General features: G+C 42.0%; 2 protein-coding genes across 6 annotated transcripts in view; both read right to left on the bottom strand.

Moving 5' to 3' along the window:
* LOC131926066 (glutathione S-transferase A6-like) overlaps nucleotides 1-18,221 on the bottom strand; it is a 92,483-nt gene that overhangs the window by 29,391 nt on the left and 44,871 nt on the right. The window lies entirely within an intron of this gene.
* LOC131926065 (glutathione S-transferase-like) lies at nucleotides 6,026-17,634 on the bottom strand. Of its 2 annotated transcripts, XM_059281313.1 has the most exons (6): nucleotides 17,548-17,634; nucleotides 13,454-13,505; nucleotides 11,187-11,319; nucleotides 10,438-10,579; nucleotides 7,892-8,023; nucleotides 6,026-6,204 (listed from the first exon to the last, which is right to left on the bottom strand). In XM_059281313.1, the coding sequence occupies exons 1-6, from the start codon at nucleotides 17,632-17,634 to the stop codon at nucleotides 6,034-6,036; spliced, it is 717 nt and encodes a 238-aa protein (XP_059137296.1). In that variant the 3' UTR covers nucleotides 6,026-6,033. The 2 variants fall into 2 exon arrangements, with proteins under 2 accessions (XP_059137296.1, XP_059137297.1); XM_059281314.1 differs by lacking the exon at nucleotides 7,892-8,023.

Genomic DNA, 18,221 nt, shown 5'->3' on the forward strand with positions numbered 1-18,221 from the left:
CCTATTCCTTCCACAGTGAAGGTATTTGGGGAAGTAATGTCAATGTATCTTGAGAACTGGGAAGTCTAAACCGGTCCTAGGGGGTTAACCAATCCCTGGAAGAGTCACAGGAGCACCAGCAGCGCGTCACAGGGATTAGAGGCAGTAGCGTCCTGATGTTTGCCTCTGAGTTCTCCTGGCTTCCTTCCCACCCTGCCATGTCCACCCTCACCTCAGCCTTCTCTCTCCCCTCAGACTCACAGAACACTTTTCCTACCCCAAAGAAAATGAGAACCTTCTTAGAATCCCTCATTGTTTCAACAATATGATCTGAATAAATGCCTTCCCCTCTGGGAAAGTAATTTTCCGGTGTGATTGCTCACTGTCACTTCAGCTGGGTCAGCTAACCAGATGCTTCTGATGAACACCCAATGCCTGAACCCCTCCCTGTCTCTGACTAACATTCCAGCCTTCCTGGACCCTGACAACGACATTCAAGTTCTAGCAGGAAGTATTTACAGAAGAGTGTGTCATCCCTTGTGCTCAACGAAAGGCTGGAATGTTGGGTCCAAGGAAACTCCCTGGTAAAGGGGACAAAATGACTACCTCCAGTGCCTACTGGCATACCTAGAAAGGTACCTGTTAAAACCAAATAGACCCAACCCCACAAAACAATAAGGATATAAAATACTTAATTAGTTTTTCAGTTATGCATATTTAAACTTTCTGGACTTCATAGTCATACTTTCGTTCTGTTACAGGCAGATTATTTTTTATAATTATTTTGTTTTATTTGCTTTTTAGAAATGGTCTTGCTGTGTAGCCCTGAATGGCCTGAAATTTACTATGTAGAACAGGCTGACCTTGAACTCATATTGATCTGCCTGTCTGTGCCTCCTGAAAGATGGGATTAAAAGAGTATGCCACCATTCCCAGCCTAAAATATAAGAGCATTAAAAAGATTAATCGTAGGCAGGTATAGTTACCTTATGGAGTGTTTTAGAGGTGGCACTGTAAGCTGTAATGAAGAATGTGTGTTTTGCATGTGTATGATAGGATATTCTGAGTATCTTTGTAAATCCATTTGATCTGTGGTGAAGTTTAAATCTGAAGTGTCTTGGTTCGATTTGGGGCTGGATGACGCATCTAAAGATGAGATTGGGCTGTTAAAGGTGACCACTGTTATTGTATCCAGATCTGCCTGGTCTTCTATGCTCACTAATATTTGCTTTATGCAGTTGCTAACTCAAATTTTGGTATGTATAATATTTATAATTGCTATGTCTTCTTCATGAATTTTTCTCCTATTATTATGTAGTGACCTTATTTATATTTACTAATTTTTGTTTAAGGTCAATTTTGTTCGCTATCAAAATAATACACCAGCTTATTTGGGCATTCGTTTGCCAAAATTTATTTATTTTTGACATTTTACTCTCATTTTGTGAGAGTCTTCACCAATGAGGTTTGTTTCTTTCTTTTTCTTTTCTTTTCTACCCCCCTCTTCCCCCCCCCCTCCCGGCATCGTCTCTCTTTGTAGTCCTACCTGTCCCAGAGCTCACTATGAGCTGGCCTCAAACTCACAGAGATCCTCCTGCCTCTGCTTCCTTGCTGGGATTAAAGGTGTGCACCATCACACCTGACCTAATTCTTATAAATTTGTGGTTGTTTTCTGATTGGTTGGACGGTTGTCTATTCTCTTCGGTCCCCCCTGATAGTACCAGGGAGTTTGGTGTGTGCTGTTGGACGTGATAGACTCCTTCCTAGTTCTCCTCTGTTCCCGTCTTCCCATCATGAAGCTGGTCCTTTGCTGTCCTTGTGACCAGGCCACCCTCTTCCTCTTCTGTAGTGTAACAGGCAGACCCTGTCCCCATCTCTAGACTGCCTCTGAAGACAGCACCTGCTCACTGGCCTCCAGGTCACAGAAGGACAGACTCGGGTTCCTCTCTGTGGCTGTCTGTGGTGTCTTCAGCTGTGACAGAAGAATCAGTGTCCACCAGGACCTACAACTGGGTTTGAGATTTGTGAGGACACTGGGCTTTTCCCAGGGCTGCAGGGCTTAGGTCTGGATGAGGTTCTGTCTCCCTTCAGCCGTCCTGGGACTGTGCATCTAGAGCAGTGTGGGCCTAGCTTACTTCAGTGTGCTGGACTTTCCTCTGCACTTTTTTGGGTGTCTTGTCACCATTTTTACAAATTTGCAATGTTCTTCCTCTGGTTCTCTTTAGAAAAGAGTTTATTTTTATTTTCTGTTCCAATTCTTCTCCTTCAATGAGTCATACAGAGGAGGCTTCTAGTCTGTTATCTTACCCAGAATTTACTTACCTTGAGATAATATTTTTATTGCTTATGGAAAATTATGTATAAAACTAAATTATGTTGATATTATGTGCTTCAAAGGTAACATTCTCTCTCTCTTCTCTCTCTCTCTCTCTCTCTCTCTCTCTCTCTCTCTCTCTCTCTCTCTCTCTCTCTCTCTCTCTCTCTCTCTCTCTCTCCCCCTCTCTCTCCCTCTCTCTCCCTCTCTCTTTTCTTGGCTACTACCAGCTAAGAAGCCTTCTAGTTCACATGATTCCATTCCTAACACCCTGTCTCAGCTCATGCCCAAAGCAATACAGCTACCCAACCTGGAGCTGAAATCTATGAAAACAAGCCAAAGTAAATCTTCCTTCCTTTAGATGGATTTTTAAGTAATTAAGCCCACACCTCAGTGACACACTTCCTCCAGCCAGGATCCATCTCCTAAAGATGCCATCACCTCCCCAAACAGCGCCACCAGCTGGAGACTAAGTGTTCACACACTCGAGCCTGGGGGAGGGGTTACAATTCTCATTCCCACAGCTAGTTACTAGTTAGTAACTGTTATCTTGCAATGCTGAGGACTGAACTCAGGGCCTTGCACATGCCAGGCAAGCACTCTGAGACTGAGCTACATCCCCAGCCCTGATCCTGTGAAATTAAACATATTATCAAGTAAAATATAGAGAAAATGTTTCTAATTGCTCCTGGAAGCTGCCCTTGAGTGTTGAAAGCTGTAAACATTGCCTGCCTTTGGGACACATTTTTATTTTTCAGAAATTATTTCAAAGAAGTACACAAGGCCTAATGTTCACTGTGGCTGTATTTCTAGTAGAAAATACATAAGCCAGAAAATTAAAGGTGCCCAGAAAATAAGTGTAAATATTTTATCTATTTAAGGGATGTTAAACAGGCATTTGCATATCGTGCTGGAAAAACCAGATGGTGTCACTGGAAATGAATAATGTCATAATAAATTTCGAAAACACATCAAATACAGTTTGACCCAATGTTTAAAGATGTCTGTGGCAAAAACCAAGATAAGAAGGAACTACTTCAAAGTATCATTAGTACGTTTGCCTTGAGTTAAAGCCTCCTGAATAGTTTGGTGATCTTTTGTTGCTGTAGAATTTTCTAGAGTGGCTCTGTATTTATCTAGTATGATATTTTTTATTTGTGGTGTGGTGAAGAGGTGCCAAAGGCAACTTTCCAATTAGTGCCCCTGACCTGAAGATAGTGTTTGATGCTGGGAAGGATCAAAAGTGGGGATTAGTGATGAAGAAAGGACCCCAGGTGATGGAATGTCCTGGTACTCTTAAAAAAAATGCCCCCACTGAATTACTCCTTGATCTTTTTTTCTTTCTTAAAAAAAGACATGTGTGTGTGTGTGTGTGTGCACCCACATTTGTGTATATGCTATGAGTGTGCAGGTGCCTACAGAGGCCAGAAGAGGTCATCAGACCCCTTGGAGCTGGAGTTCCATACCATTTGTTGTTATGAGCACCTGCCATGGATGCAACTGAACTCTGGTCCTCTGGAAGAGCAGCAAGTGCTCTTAATTGCTGAACCATCTCTTCAGCACCCTTGATTATTTTTTCCATTTGCTTTTCTTGGGTAGCTTTTGGAAGTTTACATTTCTCCTGATCTTTCTCCCTTAATCTGTTATCCAAGGTTTTCAGAATAGCGGGGTCAGATTTATCTTACATGTTCAGGGAGTGTTTTTAAGCTGCATCTGAGAAGTCAGAACATAAGAAAACTTAATGCCCTGCCCGCTGCTCTAAGGAGGGCTAATAGAACCCTCAGAGGCCACAGCACAGGAACATGACAGGGAGCACATGACCTTCCTGTCCATCAGAGTGACCCTCCCTTTCTCTTCTGTTTACTCAGCCTCGTGATGATCCTGAGACTGGTCCTACTGTGGCTTTAGCACCTAGAGGACCAAGAGCCAAACTCCCATCATTCAACTGGACCTGGCAGAGCAGGTTCTTGTGTTTGAAAGATCGATTTCAATAGGTGGTAAATGTCTTACTCTGAAATGAAAATGATGTTGTCACCCTAATATTCAAAACTAGTTGGCAACATTTGTTTGCCCCCTTTATTTAAAGCACAAATTTTAGCTGTTTCTATTTGTTAATCCTGGTCTTTAATGAGTTGTTATGTACTCATTTGTGTGTCATTTTGTATGTGGAATTTGGGAGCTTGCAGTTTTCTGCTTCTGATAATTCCAAACACTTACGGCTCAAATAAGTTAAACTACGACCTGTCAGGTAATGGGATCCCTGGAGTGAACCACAGGCTGGTGAATCGTTTATGTCACTTTGGTACATTAGGGATTTTGTTTGTATTGTTGCCAGGAGGTTTTGCATTGAAAGACTTTCATTCTTAGCTCATCAGTGTCCTAACAGAATGTATTCAGTATTCAAATAAAATACATTTTGTTTTAAGCCTCCTCATTCATTTTTGTGTCTTTTCTAGAAACTCAATCTTCTTTGACATTTACATGTTTCAGTATTAGTAAAAAGGACGTCAAGGGAGTGTTGTTTACACCAGCTCTCCATCCTTCTCAGGGCTTCTCCCTCTCTTCCCCCCTCCATGTCAGATCACCACTCCATTTTAAGAACAGTTGTAGCTGGTAGTGTCCAGGGCAGTTTGAGGACCAGATGGACCACCTGCTCATTTCCACTGGCTCCTGTGGCCTCTGGGAAGTCAGTCATGCCCTGAGGACTCAGTGTCTCATCCCTAAGGGATAAGGCATGGTAGCATGCCCTCCAGGGCACCAAGCCTCACAGTTTCAGTCCTTTGGTGAGATGGGAAGGGGTGGAGAGCTCTGGCTGCCAAGCTGGAAGGCAGGGGAACTTACTCTTACAAGCAGGTTGTTACACTCTCAGCCATCAGGAACTGAGAGATGGAGAAAGCAAACCCACTAGGTGAACCACAGAGGAAACCTGTACATACTTCTTTGGTACACTTTAAAGGATCCCCTTTAAAACAGAAAAAAGGAATCCCCTCTGACCCAGTAATGCCAAAGAGATCGCTACCACACGCTGGGCTGGAAATGGCAGGTGGTGCTTCCTTGCCAACAGCCAAAGTTGACAATGGCTTCTGTGCACGCTGTGATTGACACTGAAATAAAGGCAAATTGTGTGGCTGATTGTAGAAATATTTACTATATGTGTAAGATATAGTAATTGATGGGAAGTTTTAGAAGGGAGTTGAAGCTATGCTGCATTCTGAGTTATTGACAAAAAGCAGTGAAAGTTAATGATGGTGATGTGTGAGTTTTTGTTGTTATTATTATTATTATTATTTAATATGTGAGGGTCAGCCAGGTAGCTTAAAGCTAAACTGATAATTTAGTTCAATCCCCAAAGCCTGCAGTGTATAAAGAGAGTTGTTCTCTGACCTCCACACATGTGCCAAGGCAAACACAGGTGCACACACACACACACACACACACACACACACACACACACACACGTCAATGTAATGAGGACACTCTGACTTCCACTCACTACATACAAGTCTGTTCTAGCACTTACAGAATGCAGAGAACCCCTACTTGTTTCCTGGACTCCTTCTTGGTAACATATCTTATTTCAAACAGGAGTTAGTTTTTCTGACTTATTGGTAAGTTTCCAGTAGTTTATTTCCTTGCACACTTATTATTTCTTTACTGACATGGCTTCAAGGATGTTTTCCTGGTTATTGATACAAACACAGTGTGAAGTGTTTACTGAGTTACTTGGGCCTCTGTGTCTGTTAGTACTCAGCTACTATAGTGCTCATGTTTTTAAGAAACATGCCTTGTTCAAATTTGAATATGTTCTTCGCAGTCCCAATGGATTCATCATCCAAAGGAGGCTTCCTCTGGCTTCCAGGTTGAAGAAATCTGTTAATTGTAGGGATTTGGCTGGTTCTGACCTTGAATTCCTAGAATGCAAAAGGCCACAATACATGAGAAAATAATGTAGCAGAATAAATACAAAGGAGGCATGTTCTTAAAAATGAGGGGAAAAAATGTGTGAAATTTGTATTCCCTGGAGAGATCATTTAGTGGTTAAGGAAGCTTCCACTCTCCCAGAGGAGCTGGGCTCTGTTACCACCATCAGGTGGCTCAAAGTGACATGGAACTCCTGCTCCAGGGGATCTGACACTCTCTCCTGACCTCCTCCAGCATTTGCTGTGTGTGTGTGTGTGTGTGTGTGTGTGTGTGAGAGAGAGAGAGAGAGAGAGAGAGAGAGAGAGAGAGAGAGAGAGAGAGAGTATGTAGGTGTGTGTGAGTGTGTGCAAACTTTAAAAGAAACAAGTAAAATTTGTGTTCTGGGAAAGGATAAGGATACTGGAATTTTTCTACATTGTCTATCATTGCCAAATGATACTGCCCTTGTACAATGCAAGTTGCAATATTTTTATGAGTAACAAAAATATTCATAAGCTGTAACCAACTGATTTCATTTTAAGAATTCTATCCTAATGTCTTAAATGTGAAAAAGCCCATACGTGTAATGATACTGTTGACATATATCCATAAAAGCAACATCAGAGCACCACAGTGAGGACCACAATTAGGGGAGTCCTCACTTTCTTAGGCCATCAGTGGTTTTCATGCTGTTATATGATCTTTTCAACAACTTTGGTGGCTTCATAAACTTCTACAATGGAGGCTTTCTCGTTTGTGAAGCTCTCTCTCACATAGTGGGTGCTTCTGGCTTTCACTAATTAAGATAATGAATGGAGCTGTATATGATCAGGAAATGTTCGGAAATATAAAATAGGCAACATTGAAAAGATAGGAAGTGAATCAGATAGCTATTCCAAATAAGTTTACACTAATATGAAGTGAAAAAATGAGGCTTCAGAATTGTAGTAAGTCTCAAATATTTCAAGTTTAGTTTTAAAATGACTTATCTGTCTGATAGTTGTGTAATCAGATTAAAGTTTGAGTCCCAGTCCTTTTACCAACTCACAATGTAGAGGTTTCCTAACCTATTCGTCCTGTCTCTTTACTCTGAGGATGCTCTAAATGAATGAGTGAAGGTGTGTTTGGTTCTTGGGACAGTGGAGGGAAGATGAGCTTCCTCCATGGTCACTGTTGTTGTTAAGAAATGACTGTGTGACATGACATAGTCTTACCTGCCCCGCCCCCCCCAGAGGAAAGCAACTGTTTGTTCTTGAGAAAGGGATCTTGCTTTGCATCCCAGGCTGACTTTGAACTTGAGACCCTCCTGCCTCAGCCTCTGTGGTGCTGCAGCCCCAAGTGTGAACCACTGCACCAGCTTAGGAAGCACCTTTATTAAGGTTCTACCACATGCCAGGAAAGTCTCGGAGATTCACTTCCTGCAGAAGCCTCCCCCAGGTCCCTGAGATGGTCGAGCTGGCCTTACCTGCTTCCCCATGCTTTTAACTGAGCACACTGGATGGAAGGCACCTGCCTGTGTGCTTGTTTTCTGGACCAGATGTGTCTAATGATGGCATCTTTATATTTCTAGCACTGGATGTAGCATCAAGATGAAAGTGAATTCTTCAAGAATAATGGATGACTGAGTGAAGGAATAAAGAAATAACCTCCACCCGTTCATTCTCTGTGAAGTCCTTAGGAACTGTTAGATAGCATTACCTGTAGCAGAGGGAAGCCTGCCAGAGCACCCGCCTTGCACTCTTCAACCATTAAGATGACTTCGAGGAGCTGCACATCCGCCCAGCTCAGCCGATTGCCCACAAGAAAATCTTGCTGGTGGTCTCTTAGGGCCTGCAGGGTAGTTGGGATGGAGGAGGCAGAAGATGAGAGCCACTCTCAAAAATTTAAGTGCTCTTAGTTATGGCAGAAGAGTTTTGAGAAGTTAGACCTATTTGTTCATCTATTTTTGTCCCCGGCTAACAACGTGAGCTTAAGCCGCATCCCAAACTTAAGCCTTATCCCAGATCTCTTTGGGTTCATCTTAGTTTAAACCCTCCGGTCAATTTAACCCAGGAAACACTTTATATTCATCCCCCTTTGCTCCCTTCTCATCTCATCTCCCTGTGCCTACCCTGTGAGTTATCCAGCACCCTAGTCTGGTGGCTTTTCTGGGTGTGTGGCAATAGTCTATCCTCACCCCATCTCTAAGTAGTTTCCTTGAATGTACTGCTCTTTAGAAGGTTCCCTGTGTACAGAAAAAATGTCTCCCTCTAGGGACATAAACCTAAATTTTGTTAGCAAGTGTTCTTCCAACATATCTATACATTTCGTGTCATGTTGGTTTAAAATTGATTGAATATAAAAATGAAAAAATGGAATCGGTGTCACTAATTTATCTTCCAGCCCAAAAGTCCATGTTCTTACTATAGACTTGGACGTGTGATACTTATTTATAGAGTTGTGAATGTAAGTATTGACTTTTATCAGTTGTATGACATTGGTCAAGTTATTCTAAGTTACGATTTCTTCATCTATAAGGGGAGTGATAATAACGCCTCTTTCTTGGAATTAACAAGAATATTAAAAGGCAGCACTTGCATAATGCGTATGGCCCCATCCTCGACCTTCAGAAAAGGTGAATAATCATTGCTACTAGCTTTGTTGTTAGAAATGTTTATACTTTTACCACTTTTATCCATGAGTGTTACCTCTGTGCCTCGTGGTACAATAAAGGGATAAAACTGAAATAGTAGTGTTTGAGGATAAAGCCTTCCATGCATGAAGGTTTTATCCTAGGTTTTATCTCCATAAGTACCAGGAAAGGGGAGAATAAGAAGGAGAAATAGTGGTGTGAACCATCTGTGCTATTGACACTATTTTTAAAATTAGAAGGCAAAATATCTTAAATTATGTGCTAATTACAGATGGATATACTTTAAAGACATTTGAAAGAAATTTGTATTGAGCGAGTCTGAAGAATATAGTATTTATAGTTTGATACATTTTGGACCAAAAGGACTGAAAACTTACTAAATATATTAAGAGAAAATTATAACTTAGGAAGGTAGGGTACCTGCAATTTGTGACAAAGGCACAGTAATAAATAATATGCATGACATGATATGTTCATGATCAATACATTTAAATGTATGTGCCAATCATTCAGTTCTAAGCATGTCACGCAACTCAGAAAAGAAAGCGAAATCAGTATTGCAAGTAAGTTCAGAACATGCACCTGACTTTTTTTTAAAGCAAGAGTCAAGTTTTCATCATCCTTCCTCCACACCTGTACCTAAGATGCACCTGGAAGAAAGAGCATGCGTACTGAAGACCCACCCAGCCTGGAGTTAGGGATGCCACTTTAAATGTGTGTGTAAGGCACAGGCTTTTCAGGAATCATTTTGCAGGTGTGAAAAATGTGAAACAAAACACAGTGTTACTTTTTAAGCCATCATATAACTCATGGAGTCCTGCTAACCTTTTAAACATCATAAAGCTCTGGTGCTGACCAGAGCATTTGAGAAATCACATTCCTCCCCACTCCCCCAGTGTGGATGTCCTGGAGGATCTTGTGTAGAACATATGTTGTTACTTCAGACTTAAATAAGACCATTGGAATTCTATCAGCACCAGAACCACAAACAGTACTGGAGCTATGGATAAAATCCTTAAAAACAAACCAGAATCCAGAAGACTTCCATAGGGGCTGCAGAGATGGCTCAGAGGTTAAGAGTGCTTCCTCTTGAAGACTGGAGTTGGGATCCCAGCACCCACAATAAGCGGAGAGCTCCTGGCACCAAAGCTGTGAACTCAACTTTGACGTGAGTAGAGACAGAAAATCACTGAGGCTTGCTGGCTTCCAGTCTAACTAAAAACAAGAGCTCTGGGTTCAGGGATGACCCCATCTCAAAGGAGAACTAAGTGCAGTGATGGAGGATGACACCTGATGTCCTTTTCTGGCCTCTGTATGCATGCATAGGTGTGCACATCTGCACACTCATACAGACACATACACACATGAGCACACACTATATGCACACACACAAAATGGGAATGAAAGAAAGAAGGGAGGGAGGGAGGGAAAAGGATCCAGTAAGGAGGAAGCCACAGTGGAAAAAAGACGATTCATACAAGTGTGGGAAGAGTGCCAAGTTTTCACAGAAGGTTTGCAATCTTTCATCCACCAAGGAAGTTCTGTTTTCAATTTTATTTGATTTTTCTTCTCTTTAATGCGAGCTATAAAACAGCCAAAGTTTGTTGCTCACCTTCTCATAAACAGGGAAGAATCTTGTCGTGGCTCGTTGGAGGATGTATTCAAGATTTATCTCCTTCTCTTCTGGCAGAGAGAGCGGAAAGTACATAATCATGTCACTCAGGTCCCTCAAGCCTTCTACATACATATCAATCCTAGAGAAAGGGAGATCATTTAGAGAAGAATTACCAATACAAGAAGGAACACTTTATGGACCAGTGACACATTTTATATAGTATCTATCTCACCTGCCTGGTGACTGGGGATCTACTTTTCTGTTTCATGAACTCCAGTCAAGTATTTGTACCAGCAAGTGGTTCCTTGAGGATATTAACTTAGCTCAACCTGACATCGGGGCAGTGGTACAAGCCTGGAATCCTAGTAGGGAGTTGTCCTGAGCTATGTAGCAAAACTCTGCCTACCAAATTAATCTGGGAAACTAGAGGAATTACAGCACCAAAGTGATTGAGCCAAACAAACCACTAGAAAAAATGTAAAGCCGTTGTAATGACCCAAACTAATTATTGCTGAAGGTAAATGTGGTGGAATGGGGCCTATCATGACATTCTTTCTCTTTGGAACTTGTTATAACAGATTCTTCCAGTCAAGAGCAAAAGCAAAAGCAGGCTTTGTATCAGTCTATCAAGATCTACACTATGAATATGGCTTCTAATGACGCTAAATGTTAGCGTTCTGGTTGTGGATGGGGTTTGTTGTTGTTTTTCTTTGGCTCTTGCTCTAAGTAACAAACGGTTTTTGTACCAGGCCTGTTCTTGGAGGTTTCTTCCATACAAGTCGTACTTTGCAGCTATGTATCTTAAGATGGCTCTCGTTTGCACCATATTCATTCCATCGATTTCAACCATGGGCACTTGTTCATACATCAGGGCTCCACCTTAAAATACACAATGGGAAGCTAGATTTTATTGGTCTCCAGAGTGGTAACTACATTTCCTTTCATTCTAAAGACTCTATGAAATAGGACCATATAATCCACTTACCAAAGTACTTTCTAGAAACTAAGAGGAGAAATATATATTCTTTTTTGTTTGTTTGTTTTGTTTTGTTTTGTTTTGTTTTTGAGACAGGGTTTCTCTGTGTAGCTTTGCACCTTTCCTGGAACTCACTATGTAAACCAGGCTGGCCTCGAACTCACAGAGATCTGCCTGGCTCTGCCTCCTGAGTGCTGGGATTAAAGGCGTGCGCCACTACCACCCATCGAAATATGTATTCTTTAACCAAAAATTATATTGAGTATAAAACATGATATTTGACATTTTGGGTCAATTTTTGGTTATTTGGGGACATTTTTGGATACACGTGGATACAAAGCATTCCTTTGGACCCATGTTCTCTCTACTTCCGTAGTCTCTTTCCCTATGGCCATGACACTCATTTAGACACCGTTTGCCTTTGAATTCTGACTGCACCCTCTGTTGTAATTCTGAGTTCAGCCTTCTTACACACTCCTCCGCATCTGGTTGCTTCCTGAAGTCATATGCTACACCACTGATGAAATCTTTCTGTCACTCACCGTTGCTTTTCAGAGAACACACGTAAATACTGACCCTCACTCTAAATTCAAAGTCTTTCTTGAAGTTTGCTCTTATTGAAAATGCTCTTACCTTCTGTTAGCATTCAGACCCACCCCTTGGGGACCTAATAGGGTACATCATCCCTGCGCACATGTGCTCGCCAGTGCATAGGCGGTACCTTGGCCTGCTCAGCATCGTGTGATCATTGCTACTGTGGTCTCTCTGCGCATGTGCTGCTCCCCCCATAAAAGGCGGGGTCCCGCTGGGCGGTGGTGGCGCATGCCTTTAATCCCAGCACTCGGGAGGCAGAGCCAGGAGGATCTTTGTGAGTTCGAGGCCAGCCTGCTCTACAGAGCGAGATCCAGGAAAGGCACAAAGCTACACAGAGAAACCCTGTCTCGAAAAACCAAAAAAAAAAAAAAAAAAAAAGCGGGGTCCCACCTGCTTCCTCTCTCTTCCTTTTCTTTTCCCACGAGGTCGCATCTGCACCTCCTCTCTTTCCTGTTTCCTGTCTCTTTCTTCTTCTCTCCTCATCCTCTGCTTGCTTCCGCCCTCCCCCGCCCCCACCTCCAACCAATAAAACTCTCCCCGCTGCTCCCACCGGCAGTGACCGCTGCCTGCTGTTTTTAAAATACAACACCTTCTACAAGTGAGCTCCCATCTGGGTGATATTATTTACATTGGACTTATTTCTTCAGCTTTCCCAAGATGCTTTGTAGCAAAACAAACCAACCAAGAAATCACAACTAGATAAGGAATGTAAGCTGATAATGGTTCTTGGTTTAGAAAGAATTCTGTCTCTGTCTCTGTCTCTGCCTCACTCCTCTGCGCTCCCCGCCCACCCACCCAATAAGGGCAACCATGAGGCTTGTTCTGCATTTTTCCATTTATAATCTTCGAAGTTGGGTGGGTTGGGCTAGTCTCCTCTTATCATTTAGGATCTAACAGGCAGGCTGAACCACACAACTTACTTTAGCAGAGAGAATTTAATATAAAGGTGTTAGCTGTGTGTGGTGGCTTTTGTCTGTCATCCCAGCACTCAGGAGATGAAGGTAGGAAGGATAGGGGTTCAAGGTCATGTTCAGCTACATAATGAGTTCGTGTAGCCTAGGTTACATGAGACCTTGTCTGGAAGAGCCAAAAAAAAATCTTAAAAATAAATCAATGAAGAGGTTAGCCTGTATCCTGGAAAGCTGAAAAGTAACAGCAGGGCAGTACCATGAAGCAACGGCAGAAAGCATCTCCTCAAATTAGGGAGAAAAGGGTGAGAGTCACAATTATCGCAACTTAGAAAGTTGGGGGTGCGCTCCTCCTACTTGCAAGGTTCAGGTGGCACCTTCCTTGCATAGAAATAGGATCCTGGTAGTTACTGTCCACATGACTTCCACTGCTCTCTTGGAATACTAGAGAGAGGAGCAGAGGGGGCCTTTCACAAGAGTGGATGATCATCTCTGGCCTCTGGCAATACTGGGAGTGGAAACTGTTTTCTCTCACCTTGGATTAACTTCTCAAATTCTTCACGCGTTTCAAAAAGTTCTTCTTCAAACTAGAGAAGGAGACAAAGAACAAAGAACATAAGAATTTGTTGTTTATGGTTATATGAGTGGCATGGGAAAGTTAAATAGGATTAAATGGCCTGGTCTCCTGTTTGACTAGGACCTTAATTAAGTATACCAGGACAGGATTCCTTGCTCAGCATTCCTCAACACTTACAGGGTGTTAAACTGGTGTGAGCTTGCCTTTATTTCTGATTCCTGAAGACAAGTTTGACTTGAACTCTGAAATCCAGCAGCTGGATTACAAGTTCCAGGAAATCTTACCACTTTTTTTTTTTTTTTTTTTTTTTGGTGTTTTGAGACAGGGTTTCTCTGTGTAGTTTTGGTGCCTGTCCTGGATCTGGTTCTGTAGACCAGGCTGGCCTCAAACTCACAGAGATTTGCCTGGCTCTGCCTCCCGAGTGCTGGGATTAAAGACTTATGCCACTGCCACTTGGCTTTTTTTTTTCTTTTCCTTACCACCTTTTAAAACAAAGACAGATACAAAAATCTACCCTCTCATTCTTTTAAAATATTAACAAAACTTTTATACAAGTTATAGAATGTTTTATAGAAAAACTATATTTAAAAATATTTATTGCTCCCTAAAATAATTAGAGTGTTTTTGGTGGATAAGTATTGAGTTCACTTTATCTGCTATGCATGTCTTATATAATTTCATATTCTAAAGAAAGAATCCACAAAAATAAGATTAAAAGCTATTATTAAAGTATTATTAACCCGTCTCTCTCTTACACACAGACAGGCACTCCATATCTCTTTCTTCATCTATCATCTATCCAACTCTACATGGCTAGATATCAAAAAACAATATTGAATGAGAATAAGAAGAAAAAGATAGAATGAAATAGCAAAGGAGTCATTTACATGAATTATTCCGGGAGGCATGCAAGAACAGGTTGGGAATCTAGATAAAAGTGTAAAACTATAAAGGCTGGACTAACAAGACAGATTTATGCTAACTGAGCTGGAGGTGACAGTCCTACTGAATTTTGACTTTATTATTAACTTTCCTTTTAAGAGAAGGTTCTATTTTGCTCTACAGTCTTCTGTGGTGGGGAAGGTATGGCAGGGTTAATAATAGAGAAAGTGATGACTCCTTATGTCTTCCTGGATCAGGAGGCAGAATAGGAAATGCTGGCCCTTAGCTGACTTTATTATTTTATATTCAGTCTAGAACCCCAGTCCACATTTGCTGCCCACATTCTGGGTAGGTCTCATTCCCTCAGTTATCCTTCTCTGAAAATGCTGGAGGAAAAAAACAGGGAGTGTGTCGGTAAGACTTCTCAGTGGATGGGCACTTGGTGGCATACTTGATAACCTGAACCCAATACCCATATCCCACATAACAGGTAGGAACCAACTCCCAAGAGTTGTTCTCTAACAGTACATGACATTATGGCATGCACACTCCTGCACACACACACACACACTCACAATTTTTAAAAAGACATCTCCATTTCTAAAGAACAAGAATGGTGGTTCCCTCTGTTAAGGCTGAGACAGAATATACAGTCTCCAGGAATGCGTGCTATTTTTATGTTAAAACACTCTGGGGCTAGCCATAAATTTAAAGAAAGCTCTTTAGTCATTCAAACATAAGACAGTATGTTTGAACTTACAGGTACAACAGGGCTTTCTGAATAAGATTCCAGTAGCAATTAGAAATAAGACCTAAATCAACAAATGGGATCTCATGAAATGAAAAGGCTTCTGTAAATCAAAACAAGATTATTGGTCGAGAGGCCTCAGAGGTCTCTAAAACAACATAGGCTATCATCTTTGCTCTTAGTTACATACCATAACTATATGGGAAAACTCCACTGCTGAGGACATGGCACACTTGTTTCCAGAAAATAGAGACATCAGTTTCAAACCCACTTGTAAACTTCTTCCCTGCTAGCTAGCTTTTGTAGTCCCAGAACATGGCATACAGGCCTCTGGGGAAGAAAAGACATCAATGGTCTTACCCAGTGCTGAGTTCTACATGCTGCAGTACCAATGTGCCAGGCAAGATAGTCTACTAGTCCAATAGTACTAGTCTAATAGTGGCATGACTGTTATTGGGGTAACTAATTGTATTCTGATTGTATCTGAGGCCTGCTCTACAGGAATGAATCTCATGCCTGGAAGTATAATCCCAGGCAAAAGCACATGACTGGGAAAGTCATAGGCCCCGGGCGTATAACCTGATATTGTTATTTTGCTAGACGGCCATGCTATCAAATTGCCTTTTGAAAATACATGTTTATACCCACATACTCTGGGCCACTCTCAACCTTAGTCAGAGAAACTTCTAGTGCTCTGCCCTGTATGAGACATCTTCATCAACCCCACCATCCATCAAGGCTCTGGGAACATCACAGAAGAGGAGGTAGAATGTAAGAGCCAGAGGATGGGAGGTTGGGGAGAAATACTGTGAAAGGCTGTCCTCTGGATGTTAAAGTGGCCCTCACACTCCTGAACCGACAGCGGCTGTGGTTACCTGTATAGTAGCCACACAAGGTCGAGCCAGACAAAATTCCAGCACAGACCGAGGCAGTGCTCTCCAGGCCCTGCCCTTTCCTGAGGAGCTATTGGCAACCAATAGCTGCTGGCGGAGAGAGAATCATTCTTTTACAACGTATAGGGACTGGTAGATTTCCCTGTGCTCCAGTGGGTGGCCCCATAACCATGCATATACAGACAGCATTAACTGTACTTAATGGGCTACAAAAAGAGGAAAGAAGGAAGGAAGGAAGGGAGGGAGAGAGGGAGGGAGGGAGGGAGGGAAGGAGGGACGGAGGGACGGAGGGAGGGAGGGAGGAAGAGAAAAATAAAAATGAAAACACGAAGTTGGGAGGGAGGCATGTTTAAGAAGAGGGATGTTGGGGGGAGGGTATGATCACTTTTCATCATATACATGTATGAAATTCTGAAGAATCAAGAAAGGTTATTAATGTTTAAAGAGAGAGAGAAATGAAACCTTGTCTCAAAAAATAAGTAATAAACAAAATACGTTGAAAACACAATTTTTAGTAATTTTAAATTTCATTAACATATATGACAGTTACAATTATAGTCGAAAATGATATGTTCTTACGTCAGGCTATTCTGTTTACTTGCTTGTTTTTTTGAGACAGGGTCTTATGTAGGCTAGGTTGGCTTTAAACTTGCAGTGTAAGAGAGGATGACCTTAAACTCTTGATCCTTTTGTCTCCACCTCCCAAGTGCAGAGTTTACAGGTGTGTACTGCTATACCTGTTTCTATGAGATGTTCTACACTTTTGAATAAAACTATCAGAAGGCCAGCATGGTGGCCCTGTGGGTAAAGGTGCTTGCTTCCAAACCTGACAACCTGGGTTTGATCTCCAGATCTGGTGGAAGAAGGAAAGCAAGCTCCCACAAGTTGTCTTCTGCCCTCGAGATATGTGTGTTACATGCCTCCCCCACACAAATAATAATAATAAATGTTTAAAAATTCAGTCTTTGTTTCTCAATGGTCTTCGGGCAAATGTAATTAGATGATGGTCTCACTGGACTGATAAGAATGAACTGAGATCCGGGCGGTGGTGGTGCACGCCTTTAATCCCAGCACTCGGGAGGCAGAGGTAGGAGAATCTCTGTGAGTTCAAGGTCAGTGTAATCTACAGAGCGAGATCCAGGAAAGGTGCAAAGCTACACAGAGAAACCCTGTCTCAAAAAAACAAAACAAAACAAAAAAAAAAAAAAAAAGAATGAACCGAGAGAAGCTGAGATACAACACGAGTCTTTTCTTCCTTCCCTTCCTTCCTTCCTTTTTACCTTTCTTTTTCTTCTTAATTATTGTAGAACACTACACTATCTTGAATGAGCATAATATCTATAATTGGTCTCCACAGGATTTGAGCATTTATTTCATAAAACTAACTCACCGACAGCCCAACATTTAAAGAGTATTTGTCAAAAGCTACTTTTTGTTTGAAAAGAACAAAGTTTTCTATGACTTTTAACCAAGTGAGTGCTCAATGTAGGACCTGGAAACACAGCTAACAATTCTGTTGGGCATCTTACCTCCACTCCAGCTGCAGCCAAGAGCCACCGGATGGACTCCATTCTGCCTCTTCCATTGAAGTAGTGAAGCACGGGCTTCCCAGTCATGCTGAAAGATTCCTGACAAACGAGAGACAGACAGACAGACAGACAGACAGACAGAGACAGGCAGAGACACAGAGAGTCTCAGGGAATGAGTTTATAGAGCAGATGCACAAGGCTTAAGCAAGCTTTCACTCAGAATTTTGCCCCCTAATAAACCAAGCTGCCCGGTGCCCTAAGACTGCCTGCACTCTCTTCCTCCCCACCAATGAAGTATACCTCTACAGACTGATTTCCAAACGCTTTTCCAAAAAACCTAATTACATAACTGATATAAAGTAGGCAAGTCTGTGCAAGCCAACAGATGGAAAGAAGTCAAGAGCGGGGCAGACCTATCCCTCTTCCCCTAGGCAGGTGGTGCAGGTCAAGTGTTCTGATCATTCCTCTGTCTCTTTTTATGTATGGATGCCTCTCCTCCCTCCCACAAAGACAAGCCTAGACTGGAGAACCAGTGTGAATGGGAGGGTGGGATTGCTGGTGTTTTTTGCTTTCCAAATTAATCTTCATAGTTTAATCGTAGTGTTCTCTGAAGCCAACAGCAGATTCATGGGGATTTTAATAAAAAAGAAATACATGTAAGCAAAGGGCCCCCT

This window comes from Peromyscus eremicus, chromosome 16_21 (genome assembly GCF_949786415.1).
Source record: "Peromyscus eremicus chromosome 16_21, PerEre_H2_v1, whole genome shotgun sequence".
Classification (NCBI taxonomy): domain Eukaryota; kingdom Metazoa; phylum Chordata; class Mammalia; order Rodentia; family Cricetidae; genus Peromyscus; species Peromyscus eremicus.